The sequence below is a fragment of the Stegodyphus dumicola genome, chromosome 9 (genome assembly GCF_044657685.1).
Source record: "Stegodyphus dumicola isolate Sdum_Otavi_A_Nest chromosome 9, ASM4465768v1".
In the NCBI taxonomy this organism is placed as follows: Eukaryota; Metazoa; Arthropoda; class Arachnida; order Araneae; family Eresidae; genus Stegodyphus; species Stegodyphus dumicola.
The window spans coordinates 65,538,556-65,560,571 of NC_140776.1; the positions used below are offsets into that span (position 1 = coordinate 65,538,556).

The window sequence follows — 22,016 nt, forward strand, 5'->3', positions numbered from 1 at the left end:
CAAAGAAAGTCTATGTAAAGAAGGAAAGGCTCCATAGACGTAACGTAAACCAGTTTGTTTTCTACGCCGCTAGAAAGAAGAGGGACAATTCGCCAAGAGATTTGGCGACGGAACCTGTTGGCGAGAATTTCCCCCTTTGTGATGTACTTGGCCGAGATTTTCCACCTCTGCCACATGTACAGGAAATTGAGGAATACGGGTTAAGATAAATCGTTCTTTGACGTTTCGTGATAATTTAAACTCGAATTTTCATGCTTTTTTGCTCTACTAGTTGAACTTGTATTATTCATATCGCAGTTTGATGTCTGATGTTATATCTCTCAATATGTAGGATAAAAAAGGGAGTCACACAGCTTTAAACTCTTCATAAACGTGACCATTGAACCTGTTCGAACTTCAACATCAGCTTCGAGCTTTGGCGCTTTTTGGCGACAGATATTTCACGCATGCGCAATTGTGTCCCTTTTCGTTCAGAGGGAGCCACTCCTGCTGTTGCGAAGCTTTCCTTCTTAACAATACATATTCTTTGGCTTGACTGGCTTTGCGCGTAGTTCAAAGAGTCCATTTGATGAACATGGGGCTTCTAAAAGTATATTATCTGGGATCTCATTGCAAAAGAAATGACAAATCATATCGGCTGAATCACCAAACTTCGAGATTCCTCGCTTCATTGCCTTTGAGGCTGATAACGAATTTTTGCCAATTTCTGGTGCGTACAGTACATCAGTGAGCTCAATAGATTTTTGTACATTTCCAACCATCGCGCACATGTCAATGTCTCCACAGCCATATGCTGGTATTGTCTGTTACCGACTGTGATTTCTGCTTGTTTGTCAAAGTGACAGTACGTCTTGAAATACTCGGCTGAATTTGTAATGTGTGCTGCAGCTCCATCGTCTTTAAGCCACACATTTTGGCCACAATCATCTTCTTGACAAGCAAACGCACTGCATTGAGTGTTTGCAAAGAAGGTCTCTGTTTTGCCATTCATCGTGGTGGCCATTCGTCGTGGTCAGGGAAAACTGGGCAAAATCTACCAATGCGCCTGGGTTTTTTACATTGAAAACAGATGCCATTGAAACCGTTCACACCATCACTGGTCTTACTAAGTCTGTTCATCGTTTTGGCATTATTTGTTGTCAAGGGTTGGAATTGGCTGACCATCTGAGGTTTTTTACCACCCTTCTTCCATTTCTTTCTGCTATGTTTTGAGCTATAATTAGCATTTACCACAAATGTTATCATACTTTCATTTCTAATGTCTTGATTTCTTTTTTGCAGCTGCATGTTGATCTGTTCGATCAGTTTTTCAGGTGACTTTTCCGTCTTTGGCATTGAGTCCCACTGTGATTTGAACTCTATATATTCGTCATCAGGAAGAATATATAAGATTCGCGGTGCTAGCAAGTTCTGTGGCAACTTTTCTTCGCCGCTCAACTCTTGCTCATGTTGAAGATCCACCCAAAGTGTACGTAAACATGCGAGTGATTGCATTACACTTTCGCCTTTCTTGATCCGAAAAGTGAAAAACTGTTGCAGAAGTGTCCAATTTCACGCTTGACACCTTCTCAAAATTACTTAATAACTCATTCCATATCGCTAGTGCAGAATTACCATGCATACGGATAAAATTTAACACATTCGGTGATACATTTATGCGAATGATCACAGCATCTTTCGCATTCACATTTGCATACGCTTTTGCGGCTTCGTTGTACTCACGTATCGTTTTTTCATTCGCGCTTTCTGCCGGAGCTTTTGGCTTGATAAGGGAATTATCGAAGATGCCCGCACAATCGTTGAGCACAAATAAAGAGTTTATTTCAAATTTCCAATCAGTCCAGTTGGATAAACCTTCCAATTTGGTACACTGAAAAAAAATTTTTAGCTTCCATATTACGTTGTCATTAACCAGGAAATATGCAGCAAAAATAAAAGGCTATCGGTACACTGTAGCGTCTACCTACACACTGTTCAGATGGAAGTGTTGAAATCGAAAACGAAAGTAAAAAAAAAAATCGTGCTTCAAATACGTCAACATAGCCATTGTTACTTTATTTTGCGCAGTTAAATGTCGCTAAAACCCATAACCAGTTATAAAATTAACAGAGTGATGGCTAATTGAATTCTGGACTTTATTAACAAAAAAGTAAAGAGAACTTACGTACGGCTTACTGTTTACATGACAAATTTTAGAATGGCAAAAATAATAGTGATGCCAGATGCATAAAACATAATAAAACAATAAAATAATGATGCCACTGAAACCGCACATAATATTAATTAAATGCTCGATTCTCAACAATGTAACTTTTTGTACGTGTCTTTCTTTTATAACAAAAATGGCTCATTAAGGATTCTCAGTATAAATTGGTTTTTATGTTTTTTCTCAAACTCTACCCAACTTCTGTGTTTATTAAAAAAATTAAAACTTCCTAAAGAAGATCGAAGGAGAATGGGCAAGGGTGGTGTTTTAAGTTTTTGCCCCACATCGGAAAAAAATCCAAGGTCTGGTATTGGAATATATTGCTGTTCTTTATATCTCTTTGAGTATATAAGAAGAGCACGGTAACAATTTTTGGAATTTTTTGCCTGTTGTCATTAGCAGTAATAATTTTTTCGTTGTTACTAGTTCATATTTGCTTACAGATTAACTTATGAAATATTGCTCTTTTTCATTTTCTCGCTACTTTTTGATTATCCAGAACTCTGTAAAGTCACAAACTCGTAGGCAGCTTTGAATAGAATTCGTGAACTCGACAAATTCGGAGAGAAGCGTTTGTTTGGATATCCTTATATCTATTTCTGCGATACATTGATTCAATTTGATCACCAAATTATTGATATTTATCATAACTTGCCAGATATTATCAACATATTAAAAGAATATTTAAAGTACAAAAATGATGATTAAAAGTGCAATTTATGGTCAATACAATAATTCAAATTAGGAATACAAAAATGTTACTATTACGAATTTTGTATTTAGATAGCAAATGTTAGTAGAATTATAATTAAAGTTGTCTTATTTCCCTGCGCAATGCAGCACAAGACATATTTTAAGAGAAAGCTATGCTGGAAAAGTAAATATACAGGAGCATTTGCATTTAACATTTAATAAAAAGATATTTCATAATTTATATTTAAATAGAACAAATGTAATTGACTAGTGTGTTATCTGTAACCATAATACTACTCTTTTGCTTTCCAGAAATCTCGAAAAGCAAAACATTACTAGAACCCTCGCGACCGATTGAAAGCTTTAAAAAGCCGGAGAGAAACATCTCAGCTCAGTTGTTTTAGTCAGCTGCTGTTGTTATTATTTTCAAGTTCAGCATGAGGTCGGATTAGCTTGCATTGCATTGTATTCTGTTTATTGTTTTTAGTAGTTTAAAGTATAACTACTGATTATATTGCATGATATTTTGAACAATTGTACGAATATCTCTGAGGAAAATTCCAGCATTTTGTCATATTTCTTTTGATAAGAATAAATTTTATTAACCTTTTATCGCACTTGTGCATTAAATCTATTAAGAACCCGTACACACTCATCAATATTTTAAACATTATAAATAAAATTCCATATATTACAATTATTCTCAGCATGTACACAGCAATCTGTTATTACTTAAAAAATGAAACATGAAACTTTATATGTATCATGTAATACATTGTTTTTTGTCCCATGTACATGGTGATCTTTATTCGCTGTAAAAAAAAAACAAAACAAAAAAAAAAAAACAACAAAAAAAAAAAAAAAAAAAAAACAGAAAATTTCAGATGTCGTGCATCTGCTGTGATCAGTTAAGTTATTAAATAATAATTATACGTTACAAAGAATACCTTTTTTGAGAAATTAACTGTCTGACAAAGGATAAACCTGCTTCCATTCTTCCAAATAAAACCATCATTTGAGTTTTACTTTTCACCAAAGACATTATTTTTGCAAACAGTATGCTTAATTTCCTTCACAAACAAGCCCTATCTGTGGACGAGCAGTAAAATCGCTGAACACTGGTAGTTTAATCCATGGTTTGAATCCCAGCAAATGGGCTGATTGTGTGGACGTTTTCATGATTTCCCCATCTGTAACGTGTATACAAGCTAGTGTCCCTTAAAAATGTCCTTCACAAAGGACTATGTGATGAAAAATATGTTTTCGATAATTAGTTTGTGTCCAGCAATAAAGATTATGTTCAGTCAGTCTACAAGTCTCTCCTTCGAGTGTCATCTTTCAAATTATGCAGCAGTCTCTCCAAGTTTTTATCACATATATATGTACAAGGTACGGCTATTAATTTCCAGGACTGACGTAACTGTAGGAGAACGAAAAGTTGGCAGATGGCGCTAATGATTGCATATTGAAGAGCGTTTTCTTGCGCCTGTGCAGTGCAATCGGTGCCATTCTGAAGTAAGTGGTTCTCGTGGAAAGGCACATTAAAAATAGCTCTTAAATTCCTATTATTGAAGTGAAAATGGAACAAAGAATTAACATTAAATTTTGCTTCAAATTGGGCAAGACAGCTGCGGAAACCTATGAAATGTTAAAACAAGTTTACGGCGAGGAAGCATTATCCCACTCAAGAACTTTTGAATGGTTTAAACGCTTTCGGGGCAGGTGCGAAAGCGTCGAAGATGATCCACACACAGGTCACCTGCAGTTGGTATGCACGCTGGAAGCAATTGAAAAAGTTTGTGATATGGTGAAATGTGAGCGTCGATTGACTATTCGAGTACTTGCAAATGAATTCAACATGGACAAAGAGATGGTTCGACGAATTTTGACGCAAGACCTAGGCAAACTCAAGATTTGTTCCAGATTCGTTCCTCACCATTTAAGGAACGAGCAAAAGCAATTGAGACTGGACACATGTGGCGAACTTATTGACAACGCTGATGCTGACCCTGCGTTCCTGGATAGGATAGTCACGGGAGACAAGTCTTGGTGTTATCAATATGACCCTGAAACCAAGCGTCAAAGCTTTGAATGACGGTCTCCAAGTTCACCAAGGCAGAAAAAATTTCAATTTGAAAAGTCCAAAATCAAGGTCATCGCTTTCTTCAGTTGCGATGGACTCATCCATCATGAATTTCTTCCTCCTAACATGAGTGTCAATGGACAGTTCTACACAGAAGTTCTTGACCGATTTCAAAAACGAATTTGTAGAGTGAGGCCTCATTTTCAACAAAATGGGAGTTGGCTGCTGCTACATGATGCCTGCGTGTGTTGCCTAAATGATAATAATAGGCACTTAATTTGAACAACTTTTAGTTCCTCTTGAATTCTATTATTGTGCATGTACCAAGGCGCATTAGAAATCTTATGCAGGACACAGTTCTGCTCCCTTTGTTATCTTTTTCTGCTAGATTTACAAGAGTAAGCCGAGACTGGACTGGCATAACATAGCATGGAACGCAAAGTGGATTTATAAATGGGTAACTTATTGTCTATAGATAACACACTGTTTCGAGCAACAGAGTGAACTTTCCCATCTTGACCAGGAATCAGTTCAACGATCTGTAGTGTTACTATGGAAACACCGTACGAAGTTCTGCGCATGCCCGCCTCTGATAAGGGCAGATGGTGAGTAGAGAGCGGTGTGCACGAAGCAGGAATTTCCCTTCTCATCGGCATGTTATTATTGATGTGTTAAATAAAGTTCATACATTTTATACTTCTGTCTTGCCTCACCATGGAACTCCTACATTGGTGACCCGGACGTCGGTGTGCATGAAGCGGGAATTTCCCTTCTCGTCGGAATGTTATTATCGATGTGTTAAATAAAGTTTATATATTTTATACTTGTGTCTTGCCTCACCATGAAACTCCTACAAATCTTTGCCATGGGCCAAAATAAATGCTTTTTTCTATCATCACCAATTAAAACTATTTCATTAATTTTTTGGTTCACGCAATGTTTTTCATGGCATTTTTTTAATAAGTTCACTAAGATATTTTTTTTTCAAAATGTTCTCTCAAATCATTAAAAAGGTTTCATTGTATTTAATTTTTTATGCAATTTTTGTGAAACCGTTCATTAATATCCCAAACATTACAACAGTGGTTATTAATAAGAAACCTAGTGTGTGTAAGAGGAATCAATTACTATGGATTTTCTGACATATACAGGGGTTGGACAAAAATATGGAAACACCTTTAAAAAAACATGTTATTTTGCTTAATGTGGTGTAGGAAATCCGTTGGCATCCAAAACAGCTTGCAGTCTTCTCGGAATGGATAAATACAGTTCCTGTATGTTTGCCAAGGGAATATTATACCATTCTTCCTGCAAAACGGTGGCAAGTTCAGATAACAATGTTGGCGGTGGATAACGAGAATGCACTTTCCGTTCCAATGTAGACCACAAAGGTTCGATAATATTCAGGTCTGGTGACTGTGGTGGCCAGGGGAGATGGGACAACTCATCCTCGTGCTCAGAAAACCAGCTGTGTGAACAGGGGCTTTGTCGTCTTGGAAGACACCATCAACATTGGGGAACAAAGTTTGTACCATGGGATGAAATTGATTGGCCAAAATGTTCACATAAGTCTTGGCAGTCATGTGCTCTGACACAGTTATCATGGGGCTAGCAGAGAACCACGATATGGCTGCCCAAACCATAACTGAACCCCCACCATGTTTCACTCTTGGCAACAAGCAGTCTGTATTATAGGTTTGAGATGGCGTTCTCCAGACGTAAACTTGGCCAGAAGTGGGAAACAATATGAAAGAAGACTCATCAGACCATATTACTCGCTTCCACTGCTCTATAGTCCAGGCTTTATGACTTAAACACCACCTTTTCCTGTTACGGGTATTAGCATCACTGATGAGTGGCTTCTCAATTGCAGCACGGCCAGCAATTCCCTGTTTATGAAGCTCCCTTCTAATTGTTTTGGTACTCACAGGGTTCGGTAACACAACATTCATTTCAGCAGTAACTTTTGCAGCTGTGGTCTTCTTATTTTTCGTCACAATTGCCCTTAATGAACGTCTGTCATGATCACTCAGGATACACTTTCGTCCGCGCTGTGATTTAGCAGATGTTTTTCCGCTTTTCAAATATGCGGAATAAATCTTTGATACAGTACCTCTTGAAACACTAAACACCTTGGCTACCTGGCTTACGGAAGCACCTACCATACGTGCTTCAACAATTTGCCCACGTTCGAAGTCTGATAACTCTGACATAATGCAATGACAACCTCACATAACAGTACTCCGAAAACAACTGAACTGTTTAGCACATTTACGAAGTTGTATAGGTGGCGTCAGTAGTCAAAAACGCCAGCGCCACCTACATATTTCATTAAAATCTTTCTTTTCAAACATGCATTTCACAAGGTGTTTCCATATTTTTGTCCATCCACTGTATGTTAATGGTATACAATTAATGATTGATTCACAGTCGCAGATGACGGTATTCAATTCTGGACTCTGTACAGATATACACAAAATTTGTTTTAGCAATTCTTCTATAATGGGAACGAATCTTTTCCGCCAGGCCATGGTGACTTATATAATTTTCCAAATTATTTTATATGTAAAGGTTTCTGTTAAAAATTTTGCCCTAATCTAATTTAGAATGATCATTAAATGCCCCTCTGAAGTTTGTTCCATTATGAACAAATTATGCTTGGCCTTCCTTGTCTAGTGATACATCACCTTGGGGTCAACAAAAAAGCACTTGAAGATGAATTTACTGGTTCCACATGACTATTTTTAAATACCATGGAAGTAAACAATGCAATCCACACTTTTTTCCCCAGTTTTGAAGAATAAAGCCTGCCCCAATCTAAAATTTTGAAAGCTACACAATCGCTAAAAAAGGTCACCCAAATCATTTCTTACAATTTCGAAAGCTACACAACTTGTCTGATGGCAAAGATGCAAGTTCAAGTAATATAGATTTAACTTTAAAATGCTTAAATGTCATGCAGTTGCGTAAAACGTTCCTGATTGCTTTCCTAACTTAAATTATCCAGACTCTTATGGGTTGCTTCATAAATACTTTTGTAGCAATATGGTGCATTGCCTCAACAGTACTTTTTTGAAATTTTTTGGTTGGATTGTCGATAATCAGCAAGTGCCATTACCTTTTTAAAAATAAATACTGCTTTCTGATTACCTGCATACTGCAAAAAGTTGCTAGTTCCTTGGCATCTTTTGCAGATTGTTAAAAATGTTTTAAGTCTGTGTCTCATAGGTAGTGGTCTGTACACAATTTATAAAAAAAGGAAGCATTTTATAAGAAAAAACTTAAAATCTATTTGGCCAACATTTTTATTTTTAAAGCTGGTGAATAACATTCAAAGAAACGGTTATTAAATGTAAAGCACATAAATCTGTGTACTCGAACACCTGTGGTCTACGAGGGTTTGCTGTTGTGTGTGTGTGCTTGAAAGTACGCCAAAAACATGGCTATTCTATTGCAGATTGAAATAAATACGTGAATAATCAGAAGGTATGAAATGAATTTCTATTTTTATGCTTAGTTTGACAAGAAACTGAGTGTATACATTTAAGAACTATACATTGTTAGTGATAAAGTAAAAATATTATTCAGATAGATATCAGAATTATTAAATGGTTAAAATAATTCTGTATTTTGAATTATTCTTTATTATGTTTATTGTAATTAATTGTAAATGTTTGATTGTATTATTATAGCCTTTTTAAAAATTAAATATTAATAATCATTTCAATGCATTTCTTTTTAATTATAGACATGGACAAGAGATGGCCGTCAAGAATTACTTAATGATCTCTCTGAACTTCTATTACGAGAAAAATATACAGTCAGAATAGCTATTTTGTTCACACCAATATTGTTGGAGCTTTTGAATCGCATTAGTGACATGACAAGCGAGGATTCAACAGCAAAGCATGAATGGCTATGTATCTGCTTATCAAAACTGGTTTGGAATTTTCCTGAAGTTGGAAGGTTAGATTTTATTTTTTGTTGACATGTACTGGAGCTGATGAATACCTTAATTCGAGAGGGCTTTGGAGTGTGTCACAAGATATTTGAGCTATCTGTATATTAGTTTATTGTATTTTTTTTTACAAATACTTTTACAAACTGCTTTTTTTTTTTTACAAATAATTGGAAACTCACTTTTTGTTTTTGATATCCGAAGACTTTCAAACTCACAGCTAGCATCATAAAGCTTAGTGCCTGCTCCAATAGCTTTTTCAATAGTGTATTGGTGATGTACCATGAGATTGTCAATAAACGATATTTTGTTCTGCTAAAATTTGACTTGCTCCTATCACACATTGAGAAATTTACACTTGAATTATTAATTTTTTTATTTATTATACTTATGCCTGTTTTTCGCATGTGCTTAAAGTTTGTGTCCTGATGAAATAAATTCGCACATATACTTAAGACGGTACTTGTGCATTATACACTTGCCATGCATTTGGTGGGTTTTTTTTTTAATCATAAACAATTTCTAGTTATAAGAATTAATTTGTAGATGGCAAACACACACACCATGTGACAGAGAATGGCCAATACATCACTTCCCATGTACTAAAAAGAGTAGCAGGTGTGTAATGGAAAAGTATGCTTAAGACTGATCAGAACAATAAATCAGTTATTTTTAATTTCAATGGCACTAAATGGACTAAGTCTTTTAGCCTTGGAATATCGTTTACAAAATCTATGTTTAAAAATTTCTTGTCAACACACTTCGTACTTTGTAATGCTAGTGGCTGAAGTTTGTCGCCAGGTGTAATGTTAATAGAAACATGTTAACATGCTGTTTAGTATTTCAATTACTGATATTTAAAACAAAAATTTTTTTCAGACATCACCATGTAAGTCATTTCTTAAGCTGCTATTAGTTGATAGTCATGTGGTGATGAAAGGAAAAAATAATTAATTATTCGTCAGGTTGCCATTAAATATTATTTCATATTCAGTAAGCATAAAGTTAGCAGTAACCTTTGATAGAATATTTTGGTTTGAGATAAATGCTGAGTAGTGAGGTGGCTATGGAGCCAAATTATTGGTCATAAAGATTTATGGTAATAAATTATTGTGTTCCTTCTATATGAAGGTGTTTTATTTAGTGCTGAGGTGAAATTAAGAAGGAGGGACCCTCCACATTTTGTTATGAAAAATGTCTATTGTGCATGCACGAAGCATTAAGCATATGTAGAATCATTAGTATTTTTTAAGAAAGAAACATGAAAAATGAGCAATGCTGTCGCCAGAACTCAAACCTGAACCTCTCGAATACGCTCCGAGTGTGCTACTTTTACATCACGAAGGCATACAGAAAGGAGGGAGAAAATACTTTATATACTTCTCCTTTTAAAGGGTGACTGGGGATTAGGGGCCCAATCGCCAAATCCTGATGGTGAAGAACCATCCACCACTTTTTTTTTTTTTTTACTTCAGGCATTAATGTTCAAGTCATTATTATTATTATTATTATTATTTTTTTTTGAGTAGGAAACAAAAAAAAGTGAGCAATGTCCTCGCCAGGACTCGAACTCGGACTTCTTGAATATGTGCCTAGTGTGCTACTGTTACACCGCAAAGGCATGCTGTAAAGAGAGAGAAAATAATGCTAGACAAAGAACTTACGTATTTTTTGTGTGCATTCTTTCTGCTAGTCTTGGAATCTAATTTTTTTCCTTTTCTCAACAAATTTCTTTAAAAAAAATTGTCATTAATGGGAGGCCCGGTTATTAGATCATTCCGAGTATTAAATGTCTCGATCTCAGACTTTGTATTGTACTTCATTCTTAAATTTTCCATAGTAAAGCCCCAGATCCGGACTCGTCGGGACTACGGCTCTGGATTTGGGATTTTCCCGGATATTAGATCATCAATTTAAATCTAGTAAGATGGCATGTAGAAGTTCCATTGTTGAATTCCTGTAATTGCTTTATGTATAATTCCGACTAACTTGTCAATCGAAATTTTTTCGTCTCTGTGTAATTCTGCCTGTAGCGGTATTTTCTGGATCTAGAATCATACTACAGATTTTGTCATCCGGTAATTGATTGATGATTGAAGAGCACTGTCAGCACAGTGAAAATCTTCTTTTATTATATCTTCTTCATTTATTACTGCTTCTCCACATTTCTTTACAAAATCCGCTAATTGGAAAATTTCGCCATTGGTTTGCGATGTCCGAAAACCTTCAGGTTCGCGCCCATCATCATAAAATTTAGCTATCGTTCACTATATATCTTATGAGATTGGTGACTAAGGCAAGTTGTTCCGCTAAATTTTATCTTGCTTTTATCGCGCACTGAGACAATTAAGCTTAAATTGCATTAGTTTAGTTATTTATTATACTTATGCCTATTCCTTGCATGCTTATCTGAGTCCTGAATAAATAAATTCCCTCATATACTTAAGGCTTATTGAGGGTCGGCACCTGATCCAGTCTCTGTGGCTCCTAAATTCTGCTATCAAGCGCCTCCCTTCGTTTTCCCTAAATTCTGTCGCCCGGTGTGGCCATATGAACTCTGGCATTGCTTTTGGGTTTATGTGAATAACAAATAATAATAAAAAAAAAAAAAAAAAAAAAAAAAAACGACTATAATAAAAATTTAAAAAATTGGTAGTAGCCTTTGAGTTCCGGATTTTAGATCATTCCGGATATTGGAGTCCGGATCTCGGACTTTGTACTGTATTTCATTTTAGCTTTAAATTTTCCAAGGTAATATTTGTGTCCAAAAAAGCTAGTAATTGTATATTTTTTGGTAAAGCAATGTTGAAAACGTTATTTACATGTTTTGAAGCTTTCTGATTTTTTCCTCTCTTTTACCCCATCGTGATTTTTTTATTACTTTATTACATATCCATAAAAATGAGTTTATATTTGTGTAGAGGAACTTATTGGTAAATCAGTTTTATAAAACAATATGGTGTTCATTTTTTAATTTGTTTTGTCAGTTATGCAATTTTAAATATATAAACATGTCCTAAAAATGAAAAATTTTAAATAAAGTTCTAATATTTGTTTATTGTTAATGTTCACGTTAAAAAATTATTTGGTGTATGTTAATTGACGTATGTATTTATTAGGTTTACTCGATTGTACTTTGAAAAATCCTATAATTTATTTTGTCGCTTTGAAGAAGATGCTGAACCTGCACCTAAAAAACAGAAAGTTAGTTTATTTTATTCTGATTGCTATTAATTTTGTGAAACATACCTTTTAAATTGATATATATAAATCTTCAGTGAAAATAGTTTTTAATTCCTGAATATTTTATATCTAATATAATATATATGCTTTGTTTCAGACTGAAATTATGCATGCTTCTCCATATCATTTGTTGAAAGCAGCATACTTATTTTTGATTTATGATACTCCATATTTTAAGGATTTATGGGATTGGTCAGTAGTGGTAAACTTTTTATATGGCGAATTTGAAGAAGCATGGTAAGTCTTTACAATCTTTTACTTAAATTATGTGTTATTTTCAATTAACATTTCCCCCTTACTGAATCTAATACCTTTATTTAGGTGAAAAATCTTGATTTTAAGGTAATCGTAATTTTTGTCTTCCCAGCATTTGTATATTAAAGAATGAGCTCTGGTTTTAATACTGTGGACAAAATCCTAGTTGATTTATTATTATGTTGGGAATAAAATATGCGAACTAAAATTAAAATGGTAGCGAAATAAAAGAAATGGAATACATGTTAATACTGAATAATTAAAGTAGGGAAATCTTTCCTGAATCAGCAAAGAAAATATTTCTATTACTGAATAAATATATTTTTAGGCATAATTTGCTAATCGTTATAACAGTGTTGTTAAATTGGAGTAATTTAAATGAATAGTTTCAACAATTCAGCTCAAGATGGTAGATTTCTAAACTTTTTTATGCATTTAATAGAATTTAGTTTTTAAAATAAATGCAGCTGTACTTTGCATGATGAGCATGAATTAGATCATTTGGTGGGATACATTTTCTTATGAGAATATTTAAAATTTGTTCTTGAGCTCAGTGCAGAAAGGAAAGAAAACATTAAAACAACACCCAACAATCTTGAAAATGCCAGGAATTGCTTAATTTATCAGTTACAAAAGTAAGTAAGATTGAGCTGTTTTTGACTTTTTTGTCCAACTGCCTTGAGATTTTTGGGAGCATTTAAATTTCTAGTATTCTCATCGCTTGCTTCTTTGGAAGAAGGACCTGAAATAGTGCATGGCATTTTCGTTGTACTGATTTATTATTGTAATCACCTTAACTTGATTGGAATGCCCCCCGTTTGAATCTTTATTTACTTTCTTCAATACTTAATGATTGTTCTTGACACTGCTTCATGATTGCATTATGTATTGACCTTTTTGTAGTCTCCATTTCCTCTTCCGATAAAAACTTCCTTTGCTTGAGGACTCGTATTTCTTCAGTGGCTATTCGTAATTTCAGTTCATAATTTTCTAGCAGCTTGTGCCCATCTTCAAATATAAGTTTATGCTGTGGAAAAAATTGCATCCACCACATTGTTATCATCTGCTGTTTTATATGGAACATTGGCTGGACACAGACCTATTCCTCATAGATGATTTCAAGATTCTGTGAGCATCCTCGGACTGTGCTTTCTGTATTAGACCAATGGCTTTTATAATGTTGAATTTGAGCATTAGTATCTTTTGAAGAGTGCTCTTGTGTACATTTTCTTGAAGTTTATAATTGCATGTTGCTCCATCATCTGATGCTAATAGAAGCTGTGTTAGAATACTCTAGAAAGCAATATAAATTCAAGTTCCTTTTATATGTATTTCTGGTAGCCAGGGGCATTATCAAGCAGTAGCATAATTTTTAATGGTTCGAAGCTAAACCTCTCATTAATACTGCTATGGTTTCTGTGGATCAGCAGTATTAAATTTTGAAAATTATGCACTTCATCATTTAATATTAAGAATTGTACTTATTTGGCTGCTTTTTTGCTTGTTTTCTTGGTTTATGGACATTGCACGAATTTACTGTATTTACAATATATGCTGCCTCAATGAAAAGTAAACCAAATTTAGTTTGTGCTTTATCATGCTATTAATGTGGAGTAGTATTTTAATGTGGGATGAGGTTTCATTATGCAAGACGTTCATTGCCATGACACAGCACCATAATCTTTCTGCTTTCACTTTTGATTGTGATGTTTGTACAAATTCCTCCTTCTTTCCTATTTCTTACTATTGTTTCTGTAATTTATTTTTCTACATTAATTCAATAAAAACATATTAATTTTAATTACTGCATAGGGCTAAGATAAAATTAGGTACTTTCCCTAAAATGCCCTTTGAAAAATCATACTGGTCTGGTGAGCATAGCTTAGTATATAAAAATACATGTTAAGATAATGCATTGTTTTTCTTAGATTTTTATGTTGAGAAGAAACATAAATCATACCATTTTGCTTCAAGGAATGATATTTAGATAGTTTAAATTCTCATTCAATTTATCAAGAAATAATAAAATTAATTTCTTAATAAATTGAACAATTTCAATATATCAAGCTCATGGTTTATGCTAACATTTTTTGTTACATGAAACATCTTCAATCTACATGAAACATCTTCAAAAATGCATGGATATCTTCTGTGTGATGGTATTTTGGTCTCTGCTTGTTACAAAATTTTATGCATCCATTTTCATGATATTATATTTACATGTTTTTGCATTTAGTTTGATATTGGTATTGATCTGTTTTTATTATCCCATAGTATTTAAATGTTGCTTCTGTAAATTACTAACTTCAATGTTACAACTACATCAGAATAAAAAAACTGCATGCATGTTTTTTCAGGTATGCACATCAGTGTCTGGCTCGTATAGGAAATATAAAAAGTAGCAAGTTGACATCAATACTCCAAAAACGATTTCGTAAAGAAGATTTCATACAATTTGCTGAGGAGTATGTGTTCTTTTGATTGAATTATTTACCTATTTTGCATTTAAACTACTATATGATCCAGCATATGATGTACATCGGTGTATAATGTGCATCTATAATTTCAAATTTCATTTTTTAAATTTTAGATATATTCACTGTGTAATGCACACCCTTCTCTTTACAAAAAAACTTGAAATATGTATGTGTGATTCTTTTATGTTTTGAAGTCATTCGTTCGAAGACTCGAAAGGCTTTTCAACAGTGGTATGCTTTGAATTGACAAGTGATAAGGGGAGTAATATGTGTGTATGTGTGTGTGTGGGGAATGTTTAAGAGAGAAAATTATTCTAAAAAGAGGGTGGGCTGCATTTAAATTTTAGGTATATTCACTGTGTAATGCACACCCTTCTCTTTACAAAACTTGAAAGATGTATGTGTGATGCTTTTATCTTTTGAAGTCATTCATTCGAAGATTCAAAAAACTTTTCAACATTCCGTCTTTTTCCGAAAATAAGACACTGTCTTACTTTCTTTTTTGGTCCAAAATACGTGCTAGGGCTTATTTTCGGGGAAGGGCAAAAATAAAAGTATATTTATATATTTTTATTTAATATTTATTTTACACAGACTACAGAAATTTAAATTTATTCAATTACAGTCATGTCATCTTCTTCTGGAACATCGTGATAAATAAAATTCTGAATTATATTCTGATTTTCTTCTAAATCCATTTCCTGTTGAATCATTGGTCCAAATCTCTCAGGTCTTGCGATATAGCTATCGTTAAATGAATACTTCTTGTCTAAGTAGCCTGTTCGTAGTGCATTGGAAACATCACTATCCGTTATTTTGTCCCATGAAATTTTTACCCAATTCACTACTTCTTGTAAGCCTGGTTTTACAAATTACCTCGATGATTTCTCACCATTCTGTTTTCAATATATTCATTGATTTCCATCTGCAAATGATCCTTGAATGGCTTGTTTATTGCAATGTCAAGTGTCTGGAGGTAACCAGTCATTCCTGCCGGAATCATTATTTGATCAATCTTCCTCTCAGCAAGAAAATATGTGTCTCGGGGGTTACGGTTCAGCGCAAATTTCACCCCGACGAGAGTCTGCCGACGCTAACGGATGACGATGCCTTTCCTGTGAACGTATCTCTCTCGGGGGCAAACGGTGAACTGGTTAAGATAAATTCCAAGAATTAATTTGAAATGAACTGTAGAGGTAAACAATTAATTTCTCAGAATATTTTGTTTCAAACATTTCTCTGAAATACGGGTATTAGGAAAGCTAAACATATTGTTACGAATTTGGTATTTAAAAAGCTAATGTTAGTTCAATTATAAATTAAATGGTTTTATTTCTTGCGCAGTGCAGCGCGTGACGAATATTAAAAGAAAGCTAAGCCGGAAAATTGAAAATACAAGAGCGCGTGCATTAAATAAATAAATATCTCTTTTTGATTTCGAGAAAGTACTGGAAAATTCTAGCGCGTGATTTTAAAATCTTATAAAAGGAGGAAAACATCTCAGTAAATATGGCTTCTGCCAAATGAAATAAACACAGTGCTGGTTTCAAATGCACAGTTTATGAAAGGAAATATAAATTGAGCTGCAGCAAAAATGTTTGCAGCTGTAAATGCTCCAAACGTGATTAGTATGCCAAATTAGTATTAATTAATTAATAATCCAAATTAGTATGCCAAAGACTAAATATGCTTTTTAAATAAGTAATGAAATGACATATCCTAGAAGAAAATGTTGCAAAATGGGTCCTACAAAATCCACAGAATGTATTAATTGTAACAGTAAACACTATGTTTATTTGCCTTAAAGTGAGCAAAAAAGAATGTAGATAAAAATGAAAACTTTAAAGCAACTTTGAGTTGGTGTAGTTGATTGATAGCACTGGATAATTTAGTTCTAGAGGGGGGGCGAGATTTTGCAAAGGCTTATAAAAAATCTCACCTCACCGTAGTGCTGTCCTGCTTAGCAAAATTAAAATGCATGGTTATTGTTAAAAGAAATGGGATGCTGAAATGTAATTTTCCAAGTGGTGTTTTCACTATTCTAGAGAAAAGATGGATGGATGAAAGTGCTGTGAAATTTTGTATAAGAAATGTTTGTCAGAAGCATCTTGCACCTTTAAAGAATCCAGAAAGTCTTTTAATTTGGGACATATTCAGATCCTGTCTTTATTTTATAAAAATATAGATGTACAATACTGCATCAAAAATATGTATAATTGCTCAGGGATAGAGAATGTGTATTGTATGTATAATACTGAAACATGTTTAAGTTTTCAAGAACTGCTGTGGGTAATTGGTATATTTGATATCTGCCCAGGAAGTTTTTAGACTGTGTTTCTGTTCATCTGGTGACGGTGGCACCATATCAAAAGGTGGGAGGTACAATCTAAATGCTCTTTATCTTCAATACAAAATTTATTTTTATGAAATGATCGCGAGTAATGACCATTATTATAAAACTTATTTTGCTTCAGTGAAGGTGAAGAGAAATATGATAATGGAGCAAAGAATTAACCTAAAATTTTTTGTCAAATTTGGGGAAAATGGAAAAAATTTCAAAACAGACTCCTGAAGATCTTATAGTGTTATGACCAATGCTGTTTAAATTGGTATATTTGCAAGCGTGATGCAACAAGAGCAGGGTAGCTTTCAGCTGCACTTGTTGGTATTAACATTACTTGTGTTGTTGCATGTGCAGCATAATTCACAGCTAACTGTCAGAATAATTACTGGAGTTTAATTTAGGAAAAGTGTTTGTTCATATGTGTTTAATTGAGAAATAAGGAATGAGAAAACTGTGCGCTGAGTTCATATCAAAATGCTTGACTTCTGAATAGAAATAAAAAAGGATGAAATGCTGTGTTGATCAGTCGAAGCACAATTTTCTTGATAAGGTGATTGCAATCTAAAAAAATGATGTAATCTGTGTGGGATTTCAATTATTGAAATGTTTATATCAGAACTATATGCCACTGCACATCACATTAGCTTATGAATTCCTAGAATTCAATCACTGTGTTCAAACATATTCTTTAATTACCTGATCTGCCCCTGTAACATTTTCTGCTTTAAAAAATTATGATGTTGGGAGGCAACATTCAGGAAAACTGAAAAATATCTATGATTAAGAGTTGAAAGATCCGTTAGATGCAAATTTTCTAGCTTAAATGTTGATAATTAGTTGTACTACTAATTCTATTGCTTATGGCAATGTTTCTAATCTTAATGTCGATAATTCTAATATTTCTAATTCTAATGCCAGTGTAGCAAATTCTGTGAAATCAAATAATGAAAATTCTGTTAATGATTTGTTATCTCAAAATGCTAGGTCCCTCAATATACCATCTATTATTATGAAACCTGGGGAGAGTATTACTTTTTATGCCTTTTTGTAATTTGTAAATGATGAATTACCCGATTGTGAATTTTATGGCCTTTTGAGTAGAAATCTTCTCAAAATTGTGCCAACTGACAGAAATTGCCATTTGAAGGCTTAGTCTGTATCTTTTAGATGCTATTATGTTGTAAATCCCAGATATGAGAAATTTGTGAAAGTTTTACTTAGGGGCCTGCCGCCCAATTCTGAAACAAAAATTATCTCTGAGAATCTTACCGAGAAAAGATTTAGTGTGCACAAGATTGTGCAATTAACCAAATTTTAAACTAAAGTCATTCGTTTTAACAAAAGTAAATCTAACCCCCCCCCTGTAATTTTTTTCAGGCTCAGATACTCCCCGATCATAATTTGGAGTGAGTTAATGATTTGAATTATCTGACGTTTTCTACATCAAAATTAAGAAATATGTAGCCCAAAATCAAGTGCCCCAGTATCACAATTGCCTGAAATGGCATCATTCGTCTGGGAATTGTCATGCGGTACATCAGTGCTTTAAGAGTGCTGGGTCCCACAGAACTGTTAATTATGATCATGAGGGCTGACGAGAGACTCCCAAATGTGTTGTCTTGGGCCCCACATGAGCCTTGTATAGAGGAAGCCGTAAAGTTCCATCTGTCAGGAAAGCAAAGTTTTCTTTTGCTGTAAAACCTGGCTTTAGTTTTACACTGCAGCATTCTTAACGAAGGGGATTATTAGCTTAAGTGTATTAATAGTGGAAGAAACTGTTTTGAAGGTGATTGTGTTCATATACCTAAGTAAAAATGCAGTTTTTTTGCCAATTTTTGTGGATTTTTTATAATTTTATGAAATTTTTTAATATTGTCTATTTAAATTAATTCATTTTCATGATTGCTTTTGATTTATTTCTTTTTCAATTGACATTTTTTTATTCATGATTTAATTCAAGACCCCGTTAAACATTTTTAACAATTTACATTCAAGTTATACTGTGGATGGACAAAAATATGGAAACACCTTGTGAAATGCATGTTTGAAAAGAAAGATTGATTTTAATGAAATATGTAGGTGGCACTGGCGTTTTTGACTACTGACGGCACCTATACAACTTCGTAAATGTGCTAAACAGTTCAGTTGTTTTCGGAGTACTGTTATGTGAGGTTATCATTGCATTATGTCAGAGTTATCAGACTTCGAACGTGGGCAAATTGTTGAAGCACGTATGGTAGGTGCTTCCGTAAGCCAGGTAGCCGAGGTGTTTAGTGTTTCAAGAGGTACTGTATCGAAGATTTATTCCGCATATTTGAAAAGCGGAAAATGTCATCTGCTAAATCACAGCGCGGACGAAAGTGTATCCTGAGTGATCGTGACAGACGTTCATTAAGGGCAATTGTGACGAAAAATAAGAAGACCACAGCTGCAAAAGTTACTGCTGAAATGAATGTTGTGTTACCGAACCCTGTGAGTACCAAAACAATTAGAAGGGAGCTTCATAAACAGGGAATTGCTGGCCGTGCTGCAATTGAGAAGCCACTCATCAGTGATGCTAATGCCCGTAACAGGAAAAGGTGGTGTTTAAGTCATAAAGCCTGGACTATAGAGCAGTGGAAGCGAGTAATATGGTCTGATGAGTCTTCTTTCATATTGTTTCCCACTTCTGGCCAAGTTTACGTCTGGAGAATGCCATCTCAAACCTATAATACAGACTGCTTGTTGCCAAGAGTTAAACATGGTGGGGGTTCTGTTATGGTTTGGGCAGCCATATCGTGGTTCTCTGCTAGCCCCATGATAACTGTGTCAGAGCACATGACTGCCAAGACTTATGTGAACATTTTGGCCAATCAATTTCATCCCATGGTACAAACTTTGTTCCCCAATGTTGATGGTGTCTTCCAAGACGACAAAGCCCCTGTTCACACAGCTGGTTTTCTGAGCACGAGGATGAGTTGTCCCATCTCCCCTGGCCACCACAGTCACCAGACCTGAATATTATCGAACCTTTGTGGTCTACATTGGAACGGAAAGTGCATTCTCGTTATCCACCGCCAACATTGTTATCTGAACTTGCCACCGTTTTGCAGGAAGAATGGTATAATATTCCATTGGCAAACATACAGGAACTGTATTTATCCATTCCAAGAAGACTGCAAGCTGTTTTGGATGCCAATGGGTTTCCTACACCATATTAAGCAAAGAAACATGTTTTTTTAAAAGTGTTTCCATATTTTTGTCCAACCCCTGTATATATATATACATTTATACATACATATATATATATATACATTGTTACATATACACATATACATATATATATACATTGTTACATATACATGTATACATATACATAGACTGGTGTGCAAAAATTAAGGAAGAGACGGTTTCTTCAATATAACTTTGTACAAAAGCTTTCCAAATCAACACATTTAATACTGTAAGATCCCCAATACGTAAGGACATGAGTAATGTAAGCAACACTTACTAAAAGAGAAATCAGAGGGATAAAAGAAGCTTTATTGAAAAAGTAGCATTGAGCGCAATGCGACTGAAGGCCGAAACATCCCTGTGATGGGTGTCCAGCAAGAAACATCCGGTCTTTAATAGGGGATATGATCTTCCCTGACTGCTAGGCAGGTTTCACAGCATCTGCCCATGCTGAGAATGAGGGTGTCAATGAGTTGTTGAGGCATTGCTGCCCATTCATCTTGCTGCGCCAATCGAAGCTCAGGAATCGTTACTGGTGGTAAGGTACGAGCTGCCAAGCGTCTGCCTAGAAAATCCCATACATGCTCGATGGGATTGAGATCCGGAGATCGTGCCGGCCAATCCATACGTTCAATATCCTCACTCTCTAAGAGCTGTTCGGCAGCTACTGTGCGATGACAGGGTGCATTGTCGTCCATGAATAGGAACTACGGACACTTAGCGCCTCTAAAAAGATGCACATATGGAAGAAGAATCTCGTTACTAAAACGGGTCTTGTTGACTGAACCTGCGTCAAAGATGTGAAGGTCTGTACGACTACCAAGCATGATGCCTCCCCGAACGAGAACACCGCGACCTCCATACCTGTCCCTTTCAATGATGTTCGAGGGATGATTGTGGCTTCCCCGCTCTCTCCAGATGAGTATGCGATGAGAATCGCTACTCAGACTGAATCTGCTCTCATCTGTAAAGAGTACTCGTCCCCATTCATCGTCTCTCCAATTCTGGTGTTCCCGGCACCACAGAGAACGCCTTCTCCGATGGGCAGGCGTTAGAGGTACACACCGTACAGGGCGTCGTGCAAACAGATCACCACCGTGCAGTCTTCTGGCCACAGTAAAACACGATATCGGTCGTCCAGTTGCCTGTGTCGTGTGTCTAGCGATTTCTCCCGCTGTCTGCCGCCTGTTTCTTCTGGCCTGTAAGGCAATATACCGGTCATCTGCGGGTGTGGTTCCTCATGTATGAACACTACTAAACCCCCGGATAGCTGTTCCTGTAGTTTGAAATTGTCTCCAAAGTCGTGAAACGATGCTGTGAGCAATTCCGAACTCTGCAGCCACACTTGTCACACTGCGGCCTTCCTCCAACTTCCCAATGATTCGACCTCGGGTAAAAGCATCCAGATGTCGTCTAACAGATTGATTATTCACCATTTCTCGCTGAGGCAGCAACTCTGTGTGATTCTAACTGCTATACGGCGTGCAATCTCTTTGCCAGAATTACTGATCTTACACCGACAACATGCTTTATATTACCGAGAC

General features: G+C 35.2%; 1 protein-coding gene across 1 annotated transcript in view; it reads left to right on the forward strand.

Moving 5' to 3' along the window:
* The window catches only part of LOC118195958 (midasin), a 589,327-nt gene that overhangs the window by 12,241 nt on the left and 555,070 nt on the right, over positions 1 to 22,016 (forward strand). Inside the window, exons 2-5 of the mRNA XM_085823548.1 lie at positions 8,731 to 8,948; positions 12,060 to 12,144; positions 12,281 to 12,420; positions 14,796 to 14,903. Of these exons, the coding sequence (XP_085679674.1) occupies positions 8,731 to 8,948; positions 12,060 to 12,144; positions 12,281 to 12,420; positions 14,796 to 14,903 (551 nt within the window). The remainder of the gene's footprint in view (positions 1 to 8,730; positions 8,949 to 12,059; positions 12,145 to 12,280; positions 12,421 to 14,795; positions 14,904 to 22,016) is intronic.